At 41.0% G+C, this 12821-nt stretch overlaps 1 protein-coding gene across 1 annotated transcript in view; it reads left to right on the top strand.

The window, feature by feature from the left end:
• KDM2B (lysine (K)-specific demethylase 2B) overlaps positions 1–12821 on the top strand; it is a 119227-nt gene that overhangs the window by 56332 nt on the left and 50074 nt on the right. Inside the window, exon 10 of the mRNA XM_009880286.1 lies at positions 5650–5776. Within this exon, the coding sequence (XP_009878588.1) occupies positions 5650–5776 (127 nt within the window). The remainder of the gene's footprint in view (positions 1–5649; positions 5777–12821) is intronic.

Here is a 12821-nt window from a genome sequence, read left to right as displayed (position 1 = left end):
CTACCTGATGGAAAGAGTATTACATCTTGGAGGAGGTTACTGTGGGGCCTCTTTGTTGGGCATGAAAATTTGCCCTTGATTAATAAACAGGACACCTAGTCGTCATATACTTTGCCTGGCTGTTTTGGGGGCACTGCACTGAGGCAGTGCTGGTAAAACACTGGCACAGGTGCCAGGTGTGGTGTTCATGGAGGTCTGAACTGGCAAAATGGCAGGAGGTTGCAATTCTTCACGAAAAAGTCTTAAAATGGTATGTCTCTTGGACGTGAGTACAGTTCACTTGTTTGCCTCTGCAAAAGAGCACAGTTCTGGCTCCAACTGGGGCTTTTACCCCATGTTGCTTTCTTTGCAGTGAGAGTGCATAGGCCTGAAGCAAATATGTATTGTTTTGAAATACATCTCTGATTCAGTGAGAGGAAGGATGTCCTCCCTCCAGCCTCCCCTACTTCACAGGGGGTACAAGGCCTGATAATCTTCACATTGCAAAACAGTGGTGGGAGCAGTTAGTTTCCTGGAGTGATTTTAACGAGGAGAAGGAATATTAAGCAGAAAAATGAATTCTTAGTGGAAGAGAGATGAAGACAAAAGTGGAAATTCAGGGGAATTAGAGGGAATGTAGCAGAGTGCAGAAGTGGAGGTAAAGACCAGAGTGGAGTTCAGTCTGACTTTGAATAGGTGTCCCAAGGCAGGAATGTCAAGTGCCATAAGAAAGAGTAAAGGGACTTGGACAGGACAATGTTATGATGGCAGAAGCAAGAAAGGGCTCACTGTGGCTGCACAGAGGTGCTAGGCACAGGAAGGATTTCAGAGTGACTGTAAATAAGAACCAGCAATATATGCTGGATATATATGCTGCAGGTGCTTAAGGGAAGTGTGTATTGCTGCTGGGAAGGATGCTAGCACGGGCAACTTGCATGGAGAATGGAGAACTGAGGACCAGAAGGAAGGATCGATGCCAGAAACAAGTTATTTCCATTGATGTCTATGGGGAAGATGGGAAGGAAACACTTTTTCATGAAGTAGTAGAAGAGCTGACATTTTGTTCTCACAGGACTTGAGCAACCCAGGATCACACACCGTGGGTTGTAACTGCTCAGTAGCGCTTCATGTCAGGCCCTTCTCCTTGGGAAGCTGGATGCAGCTTTGATTTCCTAAGCTTTTACATCAGGCGGCAGATTTCCCAGTAACAGTCAAGTATTTTGGTAACCTTTGGGAACATTCCAGCCAGTTACACTGAAATGCTTTCGAAAGTCTCCAGCATCTTGATCCTGTGGGAAGGTTCTGCGAGTTGGATATCTGCCTCTTCGAAAATGTCCTGACAGAGTTTTTTGGAAAGAGATATCGGAACATTTGGAAGTCCCAAATCAGACCTTTACTCTTGTCAGTTTTGGTTTAGATTTTCTTCAAAGTCTGTGTAGATCTTTATTGTTTTCCCTCCAAAAATACTTAAGTGCTTTTAAAGAAGATAATGAGAGCCAACAGCCCAGAATTTTCACGACTTCATAGAAACAATTTCAGCGCTTGTATGTTACTGTGTGCTAGCAATGTGTTATGCACAGCCTGTACCTGTCTCTGTTCACAAACTTGTGCTCGTAGGCAACCGTATAATAACAAAGCTGTGCGAACAGTCAAAGAATAGAATTTCTAGGCAGAAACAAAATATAAGCTGGGCAACTAAGGCATACAGAAGTTTGATAAAAGGCAGGAAGATTGATACTGTTGTTTAGAAATAATAACACCACCCCCGCCCCAAACCTAAAAATATCACGTAGGAATCTTGAAGGGTAGATGTTTTCAAAACAGAGTTCTAGTGTATACTACTTTATTTGCTTTGCCAATCAAATTTTGTAATTTCTTTTCTCAAATAATTCTATTCGTACGCTAGCTAGTATGGAAGACTCAGTACAGTATGTAGTTCACACAAATTTGCCAGCGTGAACATACTGCAAATGAGTTTCTCATCAGTATTGATCTTTCCATTGTGTATAGCACAGAAGTAAATTACATGATGGGATTGACGAAGTAATTTGCCACACTCAAATCAAAGTGTAATACAGGTGTGTTTCCCCTCTTCATTTTTCACAGAGCAATTTTATGGAGGTTTCACTGTGTTTAAACCTGCTATATAATGCTTAATCATCTTTGATTGCTGATATTCAAAGTCATTTTTATGCTAGGTGTAGTTGTTATTGTCTTAGCAGCTAAGACAAGAATAAATACATGGTTGAAACGATAATGCTGATTTACAGCCTGATAAAATTCCCTAGTTTATATACTTGTCATGCTTATTCTAGCTTATTTTTTCATATCCCTGGGAGACTTTTTAAGAGGGTTGTAGCCATTTAAAAATAGTTTTAAGGAGTAATAAAAACACGTCTATTGTTGAAAACAGCTCCTAATGTGCAGTTGAGGTAAACAAATATTCTCCAGCCGTACAGTTTGTAGAGACTCTCATTTTGCAGTCTGGCTTTCCTAGAGGCCAATTAACAGCTAGTCAAATAGGCCAAGCTGTTTAGCTCTCTGCTAGACCAGCTTGAATAACTGCAAAGCAGGCTGCCATGCAGAGATTCATCATCTTGGCATAGGGCTGTTACAGCTCTGTATTACTGAAGAGGAAGAATGTGTCAAACTTCCTCCCAACTCATCTAAATTTAACTGTGTTAAAATATTTGAACATGGATAGGGACAAAAGTACTCAAAATATATACGTAAGGTGGTCACTCACAGATGATGGTGTTTGCTACTGATTTTGTTTTCTGGAACGTAAGATAATGTTTTAAGGGGATAGATTAATTATTTTGTAAATAATCATAAACTGTTTTTCAATATTGTGATTAGATTGATTAAACACAGGTGGAGTTTGTAATGATTTTAATGGACATTGTGGAAGAGACTAACACTTTCTTAAGCAAAATGTGTGCCTTACTTGCTTAGGCTTTTTTGTTTTGTTTTGGAGGGGGATGTAAGCCTCTCAAATAATTTCACTTTGAACTGAAGAAATGGATCATATTCCAGAGAGGATTTTTCTCGCTGTACAGGAATAATTAAAAAATTTATTCAGTGAGTTGTAAATTATTAATCACAGAAGTTAGAGCTGGAAATGCCTATTAGATGATCTAGTGTATTTCCCTGCTAGTGGGGGATTTAGTCCTCTGGCAGTGTCCGTATCAGATATTACACTTTAAATTCATCACAGAACATTTTTAATTTCTTTCTTTCTTTCTCTTATTCCTGCCCTCCTCCCCATAAGAGTTCATTTCAGCATAAGTGTGCAATGGAGAAAGTATGGACATGTACATGATGCAGTTCACATCCATTATAATTAATAAATGTCCAAGGATATCATAAAGAATGTACTACTCTCTACTTCTCCATGAGGCAAACGTGAGGCAAGATTTTTAAAGCGCTGTTAGAATTGCTTTACTGGCAAAAGGCGCTGTAGGTCTTTGCACAGTATCTCTTGCTACATATGGTAGCTCTTACTTCTGAAGGTTTGTAAAAGCAGAGCCTTCTCAGGCAAGTAGTGAATTACAGAGGCATGGAGGGATTTGCTGTGGGTTGGAACATTGATAGTGAGGCAATTAGGAACTCAAATTGAATATTAAAGATTGATACACATAATGGGAGCACTGCATGCATTACTGCCTTGTCTTTCACATTGAATTAACATTGGTAACAACTAAATTTGGTGAAGCTCAGAATCTGTCAACAAATGTTGAGCAATGATGTCTTTAATATTCCCAGGCATGTGGCTGAAAACCTTTTGAAGGCTGAGGGGTGGAAGGCGGCTTCCTGTTTGTAAGTCAATTCTTTGCAAATTTTGTTTCCTGCAGTGCTCTCTTGGAAAAATTTGAGTTCCTTTATTAGCATATATTTTAGCATGGCTAATTTCCCCTGTGTTCCTTAATAGTGATAAGTGACTCCATATCTTCTTTATGACAAATAACTAAACCAAAGCAAAAATATTCTCCAATGCAAAAAGGCCCTGGGGTTAAAAGTTCTCACAATTAGGGGGATGTTGATTGGTTGTGTTTTGCCCAGCCCCCCCCCCCCCCCCCTTCTTTTTTTGGTATGTGTGCTTTGTAACAAACAACACAGGGAAACATTTGAAAAGGTGCAGCATTGCTGGCTGCAGGACCCGTAGCAACATGCAGTTCAGATTTGCCAGCTGCATTTGTGTTGAATTTAAGAGATCTTAACTTTGGGGAATTCCCATAGAGTATTTAAATCCTACACTGTGATACATTTAGTGGGACAATACGCTATATTTTCCCTTCATTACATTCTGTTTTCCTGCTAAAAGTGCTTGCATTTCCTGTGCCCTGGGAACGGAGGCAAGTTCTTTGACTGTCCACCTTGGGGACAGTTTTCAAATACAGACATTCTAGTAAGTCATTGATATGCTCAAGTGGATGCTTACATCACCACGCAGATGTTTCGACAGTGCCTGCTTTGCAGAGCTGAATCTGAGTTTCCAGATGCTGGGTTAGTGGTTCTGTTTAGGCTTTGGGGTTTTGGGTGATCTGGGGTAGGGTGGTGTTTCATTTTTGTTTGCTAAAAATGGGCTTTCTAAGATAATGCTCCTTTCTGGTACAGCCCAGCTTTTCATTAAAGGCGTGTGGACACCTCTTGGCTAGGCGAGCAGTTAAAATGCATAGAATGTCTTAAAGCAGTTGCTGTAATCCCAGTGCAGTGCATGCATGAAAGCCTGCAAAATGCAATTTTCTGTGCCACCAGGAGAAAGAAGTGTACAGTGTAAGTACAAGTGCATGCAAGATGCATGGAATCCAGTTTTAACAAACACATATGTTCTTGCATTTTATGAGCCTCCCAGATTGTTCCTTGGTACAGTGACCTCCCATAGACAGTAAACTATGCTGGAAAGGGAGGAAACCTGCTTTGTTTTCTTTTGAATCTGAAATAATCTCAGGAATATGTAGTGTTGGAGAATAAGCTTTTTGTGTGAGAACAACAGGTATGGGGTATAAGAAAAAGTGCACAGCTTGACAGGACCTTTTGTCAAAATCCTGCTTTTCTATTCTGTTTGTGACAAAAGCTAACTTACTACCAAAATACTAAGTGTAAACCACATAAGGGATTTTTACTTTTAATGTGTAGTTATCAATAATCAAGAATTTGTGTGTTCATTTGTTTAATCAAATTGTTGTGAAGACCATAATTGAAAAAGATGTATTTCCTGCTTGACTCATTTTAGGTAATGCTGCCATTTTGATAAAAATCATGTAATAGTGTTTAGGAAATTAAAAAAAAAAACACCTTTATTTTAACTTGATTTTTAGTGACTAACATCTGTATGTGACCACCCTATGTTTATACAGCAGGTAAATAATACCGAAGGGGCCATCCATCACTTTCACGATTTCACAAGAACACAAACCCTTTCCTCTCCCCACCCCAAGAGGATACAAATTAGTGAACCAAGAAATGATGCTATCATGGCAGGCAGGCAGGCAGGCTCCTCATTTCGTATGCTGAAGGCATACATCTCACTCGACTCCCACCCTCTCTCCCCTCCCCCTCCTGCATACTGTTAGTGCTCTTGATAACATGATGAGAATGATGACTGGCCCTTGTGCTGCAAACTTCTCTCCCTTCCCCATGGACTGACAATCTTGATCTTGCTTTCAGGTGCATGCCAAATTCCGTTATCCTTTCTACTATGAAATGTGCTGGTATGTTCTGGAGAGATACGTGTCCTGTGTGACCCAGCGCTGCCACCTCAGCAAAGAGTACCAGAAAGAATCAATGTTAATTGGTGAGTGAAACCTTTGAGTGCATATTCAGAATTGATGCTAGCACCTTAGGCTAGTTACTGCTTTGGTTTCTGCAAAGCAGATTATAAACTGAATTGTAGAACTGTAGAAATTCTAATGGACTGTGTCTTTATTTTGGGGAGGGGAAGGTTTTGACTCTTAAGCATTTCCATTAAGTGCCAACCTACTTCAAATTGTATTTATTGAGCATTCCCCTAGCAAGTGGATCCCAGAAAAATAATTTTTGGATGCGTTTGTTCCTTGGTTTCAGTAATGTTTGTATTGAGATGATCTGCCAAACAGTTGAGGATTTACTGCCATGTTTGGCACAGTACCTTAGTAGCCAGAAATGTGTGCATTGCAAATGTGCTCTGGTGGGATGGATATTTAGTCCTTTTATAGAGCGTCTCCTCTACAGAATGCGTTATGATCACTAAACCTGGCTTCTTTCTCTTCTCTTTTCTTTAATCTCGACTTTAGTTCTGTGTTTGATGTGTGACTTCGAGTTCTGCAGAATAACAAAACCAAGAAAACACCTACACAAATCTCCATGATCTATAACCTAAGTGCAGGGAGGTTAAAGAAACCTTTACAACAATAGCTGAAAATGGAATGTAGCAGACACGGATAGATGTGCCTGAAGCAGGAAGGCATTGCCTTGGCACTGATGTGAGCTTTACATCAATGTGCGACAATTCCAGTTGTTGCCTTGCTGAACTGCCCTCTTTTTCCTCACTTTAATGGAACAAGACGGTGGGCCACATTGCCTCCCTGCTTTTATGTGCAGAATGGCTGAAAGTAGCACAAGCACCAGCTAAATCTTAACTCATACGTGTTAAGTGTGGAGGAGGACTAGAGTATTTCTGTGCCTCCTGTAGAAGTTCTTAGTAGAAGGGATTGAAGAAGTTATGGGCAGACGTCACTCTCCAGTGAGTTTTACTGACCAAGAATAACTTGAGAGAGCTAACAGCCCATGTAGACAGGCCAGAGAAATTTCTTGGGGTCACTGGGAATTTGGGTGCTTGACATTTTGTCTCTCTTTGCTCTGTGAGCCCGTGGTCAGAAGGGTTAGTTGAGGAGGAACTCTGTGTGGAGGAATTTTTCTCATTATATAAGATCATCCGAGAGGAAAGGATGAATTAGCCCCTTGGATCAGCTCTTTAAAAAGCAGTGACAAAACTCTGATAACTGCATTCCTTGGAAAATAAGGAACAACCTCGTGTTGTCTAAACCACTGGCATGGATAGAGGCTCGTCCTGCAGGCAGGGTGGGGGTGCCAGATCGCTGAGGTGTAATTTCAGAACAAATTAGATGTGGAGAGTGGATGGTTCAGGATATTGAGATGGGACCTTTTCCAGCTAAATCACCAGTGTGAATTCCGGCCCAGCTCAGTAATTACTGATAATGGTTTGGTGATTCCCGTGAAAAGTATTTCAGTCCAGTTACTAGCTGAGAGATACTCAAATCATATAAAAGCTCACTGGGGACCATAGATGTCCGGTGTCTAGAGGGAAGAGGGTTGTTTTCTATGACCAAAGAGTACCAACTGCAAAGGCATCAGGAAAAGGAGCCTGGCTATTTGGAAAATTATTTGATGGCAACATTGTCTGGGCCTTGTTGTCTCCTGTGGTGGCTTCAGTTGTTGGCCTACTGGAAAGTGAATATTAAACCGTTCTGCTGTTGTTTGGCCATGGTCTTATGGTCATTTGAAGCTACTGTGAGAAACATGCTGCTCTCACAACACTATTCTGTTTGTGAACGCTAGAGGTTGTGCAGCTGCCTTGTAAGCTGAATCAGTTCAGTGATCTGACTGAAAATTAACCCTACCAAAAAATGAATATATTTATTATCAGTAGGAATGATGAGCCGATCTGACTTGCAGCCCTACTGCATGGCTGCGAGTGCCGAGTGGAGGCAGGTGCTGGGACTGTCTTGAGCTGTTGTTACTGGCTTGAATGGATTGGTACTTTCAGCTTACCAAAGTGGTTATCTACTGACAGTGTGTAGTTCATCCACCTGCCTGCTATCTCTTGACTTCAGAGTATTAGCATGCTGATAAAATCTCTGACATTGCCATCCAGGGCCTTTCTCTCCAGGAGAGACAGATGTATACTTTTTTTTTTTGGTCAGAAACTTGCTTTTATTTCTTGGCAGAATCTTAACCTTAAAATAATTATTTAACTGGGGATTGTGATTCAAAAGCCCAGATCTACGATATCTGCTGGATCTGTCATTTTGCCATTTGTCCAATTCAAAGGAGTAAAGGTACATTATTTGCTTTTACAAAGTTGCGCTGCTTTGTTCTGCATGAGTAATACTGTTTCAGATACTTGCATGTCTTTTCTTTTAACTGGTCTCAGGGTCCAGCCTCTTGACTCAAATAAACCTCTACAAACTGTGATCTTGGAATTACCCTCGTTTTTTCTGCCATGTCTATATCTTAATATCATTCACCTGCTGTGGTATAGGAGATCCAAATGAGGTCAGTGTTCCAAAACCTCATTGCTTTGCTTTTAAGCATTTCTTCAGAACTGCTAAGGTCCTTAAATTGTCTCTTCCTTAGAGACCTCTCTATCTGCAAGCAATTTCTTGATTTCCCATGAGACAGTGTCCCTTGATGAAGAATTTCCCATTATTCTCCTTAAAGAGTAATGAAGCAAAGTACTTAACTTCTCTGCAGACTCCTCAATAGATTTGTCTTCTGTCCTTCTTCATTTAAGAAAAAATTCTTTGCATCCTTGTATACATTTTCAGAAATTTCTCTTGAATAATCTTAATGTGTCTCCTTTTTTTTTAATAATTTCCTTGGCATAATTTGTTCTAAGTGTCTACTTTCTACCTTGCATTTTGGGTGCTAGAACTTGCTATTTTTCACCCTTGAGTTGTGCTGCTCTCTTTTCTTATATACATTCTGATACAGTCGTCTTCCTGGATCTCAGAAGCTAAGGAGCAAGAGTTGATTATTAGTTGAGGAGGACATCCACCAGAGAGAGTGCAGGATGCTGCCGTGGTCTCTGGGATTCACAAGGTGGTAGTTTTTGTAGAATCAGTAGAGATCTGTTCTCCTTTGTTGAAAAAAAAAGATTACTGTGATAGTAGAGGACATCTTTGGAGAACACAGAAAACTGAGTTCATCGTCACTTGTGTTTTAAGGGTATCTTTAGACTTTTCATACTATGTTTTCGTTACATAGCATTTATTTGCTTTGATATGAAGGTTGCTAAATTCAGAGTGACTCTTTCAAGACATTGCCTACTCATGAAAATGTATTGCTGTGATTGTGTTGCCATACCTCTGTCCCGATAGTTGTATGCTAGTATATATGATATACATAACAGCATAGCAACTTATATTGTTCTTTGTATTTCTGTTTTCTAAATGTTTCGACTCACAAAACTTCAGACAGAAAAAAAAAAGACCCAAAACAACACCAGTGCAGGCAAGGCTAAAACCTTAGTGTTCCCACTCCCTAAATAAAAACGTCTGCTCTTCTAAATGAGTTGGAAGATGATGACCATGGCTTCCTTTCCCATTCTTTGGGCCCAGAATGAGTTTTCAGGCAGTTGCCTCCTGGTTAGTGTGTGAGACCCTTCTTTTTCAGATCTCTTCTGCAGAAGGGCAAACACTCAGGGGAATGATGACATGACAGCAATCACAGGCTGCTGTAAAAGCACACTATCTCTCTTTCTCTCCCTTTTTTCTTTTCCTTGTCCCTCTCAACTGTGACATTTGTCTTGCCGGCTGAAATCAGAAAGGGATCCTATTTGGGTTTCCTACTGGATTTGAACGTGCACTGTTTCGGGATGGATATGTCTTCATTATTTTTACTCTTATCATGAATGAGTCTGTACTGGATGTTTTCAACCACAATTGACCTTCAGTGAGATATGGATCTCCAGAGTGAGCTGACAGAGAGTAATTGGAAGAAGATGCTGGGCTATCAGAAATGTGGTTTCTCTGTAGCCTGCAGCTTTTAAGATTCCCATTGCTAAAATTTTAACAGGGTGGCTCTAACTGTATATTAAGCCTGATGGATGAAGAAAATATGCCCTCTGGCATGGTGAAGGAGCCATGTCTTTTTTTTCTCCTTCTTCTCAGAGGATAGAATAGTTTTGCTTATGATAGACAGGTACTGGGCTATATTGAGTGATTTTTGTGTAGGGTGCTCCATACAGTGATACATTTCCAGTATGCTCAGGGTTTTTTTTTCTGCTAATGAAAATGTCAGTGCTGTCTATAGCAGACCAATAGGAACTGCTGCTCCCAAGTCACAGTGTCAGGGTTTGGAGCTGGAAATGGCAAGGTAGATAGTACACACTGGACTGTTCTAAAGAGTTAAGAAAGATTTCATAATTATACCTCACCCCCCTCCCTTTCTTTTAAGTTCCGTAATACAGCAAGTTGCTTTTCAGCAAGGAAAGAAACTGTATAATTATCCTTCTTGTACAAGTGGATAACTGTGAGGAAAGTTAAGCGATTTGCACAGAACTGCAGGGAGGTGAACTGCTATCGATAAAAAGGTATTTCTAGCTCTCTGTCCTGTGGTCAAGCCTGTGCTGCTCCTCCTCTTCACTGAGTTCTATCACTGACTTGTTTATATAAGCTGTTTTTATTTGCTTTGAGATAGAGAGGGGTGAAGGTCTTTTTGTGTTAAGTCGTCTGGGATCCCAGACTGGATAACCACTCTGAAACTGGAGTTCTAACCTGGTATTGGCTGGTGCCTTGACTCAGAAGAAGAAACCATAGTTACATTTAGCAGGAGCTCTTTTCCATGGAGACACTTCATAAACCAAAACCCTCAAATTCAGTGGAGCCTCATAATACAGTGCTTAAAATACAGTTCTCGACAAAGTAAATGCATATTATGTTTATGTAGGGCTCAGCTCACGGCATAGTAACTCTCCGTCAGCTATTGTTTTCATTAAAATGAATAAATAAAAATCATGGCATGTTGCATTACAATAAAACACTCGAAAACACAAAAGTGAGCCTTCTTCACCTTGAAGTTATCTTTTGGAATCAATAATTGGCTGCCTTTTTTTTTTTTTTAATTAGCAGCAGTAGCAGACAGTAGTTGTCTTTTGAAAGCAGTCCACTCTTAATCCGATGGTGCAACAGTACTGTAATCCCCTAGTGCTCCAGAACAGACTGCTGTGCTTCAGGTTAATTGCAAGCCCTGTCCCCAAAGGTAACATTAGGCCAGGCGTCATGGAACTGCCAGGCCTGCAGAGAACAGGCCACAGGGCACTTGTTTGATGATGGTTCATTTTGAGGTTAGATTTAGGTTATTTTTTGTCTGTCCATGCCCAAGTATAGCTGGCACAGCAGGGCCTGTCTTGTACAGACGGCCGGTGGCAGGGAAGTGGTGGCAGCTGGCAGAACGGAATTGCTGGCCCCGTGTGCTTGCTTCTGATGGGAGTAGGCCCCCCGGTAAGCTGTGGTGTTCCACTCCTCGCTTGCCTTTTGTTTCCACAGGTTAGAGCAAGAGACAAAAAGTGGAGATCTCTGGTGACGGCTGTTTTCTCCTAGCACCAGAGCATTACTTGGAGTAAATTATTCACACCTCCATAACGTGATCTCCCTCTCTTTCTTTAGGCCTTGTCTACACTTGCGATTTGCCCCAGTTACAGCCATTAGTTCCTGTTCAGCAGAGCCACAGCAGAGGAAGACAGAAACATAATTTTCTTTGTGCAGATTTATACCAATTTCTGCTAATGATGCTGTATTGGTAGCATAGGGATGTGTATCTGCTTTCACCTTCTTCTGTGTTATCACTGGCATCTTCTGCTATCTACACTGGGCTTTTGTGCTTCAGTCAGTTGTAAAATAGCTCACCAAGGCAGTGTGGCTTAGAGAAAGGGCTGCAGCCCTGGATCCAAGAGCCTGGATTCTGATTCCTGGTTTTGCCCTAGATTTGATGTGTGACAATGAGCAAATCGTGCTTTCTCCCAAGCATCTGTTTCCTCAGCTGTAAAATGGGAGAATGACATAAGCTGATTATATAGCTCTTGGAGCTGGGTAAGTGTGCTAGCTACTGTGGACAAAGGAAAAAACAGTGTTAAATAAAAGTTGGATAACCTAGTGGTTCTTAAATGTTCTGGTTAAGATATTTTCTAATCCTGTTTATTTTTCTGAGAGAAGCATGGGGGTGTATTAGCACAGACCAGAGAGGAGGAGCTGCTTTGGAGTGTTGCATGCCACCACCTCGGCACACAAAACTGTGCTGTACTTCTTCATGGTGAAGCTTTTTTGGAGGGATGCAGGGAGGAAGTTAGCCTGCGCTGTGGATGGAGCTGGATTTGGCTGTGACCAGCCTTGCTGGTAGCTGATATTTTTTGTGACTGACAGCTTTTCGCAGGCATTTAAGCTTAAATGTGCCTTTCAGGAGTAATTTTTTGTCCATTTCGGTTCTGAAGAAAAATGCAAACTTGACTGGACAGAGATGCTTGATTTTTGCAGATGCTGTAGCAATAGCACCTTTGCCCTGAGAAGTATAAAGTGGCCAACTCGCATCTCTTGGGCACTAGCATGCAGAGGTGCACCTGGCCTCACTTACAGTGGTTTTATTTGAAACTGCACAGCTAAGCAGCTAGGCAGCCTGCCCTCAGACAATTACTCTGCCACTGCCTACTGCATTTTTGTTACCCAGCGGACAAGTAACATGTATGTTTTGCGGGAAGATGGTATAGACTATGCAAGAGACAAGGAGCTTCTCTGTAATAAGAATGAATTTGCCAGCTTGGAACTGGGCTGCAGCATTTGTTTTGAATCTCACTGTCAAACAACCGGATGCTGTGCTTTTTCTTTAATGTCCTTTTAATCCTTCCTTAAGCATGATTCACATTGTCCTAATCCAAAGCTACTGCATTGCAAAGCATGAAAGCTGTGAAAGGAACTTTTCATGAATTGTTCACTCACTTTTTCTGTATGACTTCTGTTTCCTTTGCAGAGTGTTTTTGTTTGCAGCTTGATCTCATACCCATTTCAGCCAGTATTAAAATTCACATTGACTTAACTGGGTGTTGCCAGTGTTAACTGTATTTTCCA

The sequence above is a fragment of the Charadrius vociferus genome, unplaced genomic scaffold (genome assembly GCF_000708025.1).
Source record: "Charadrius vociferus isolate BGI_N301 unplaced genomic scaffold, ASM70802v2 scaffold332, whole genome shotgun sequence".
Classification (NCBI taxonomy): domain Eukaryota; kingdom Metazoa; phylum Chordata; class Aves; order Charadriiformes; family Charadriidae; genus Charadrius; species Charadrius vociferus.
This window is presented reverse-complemented; position numbering and strand designations above follow the sequence as displayed.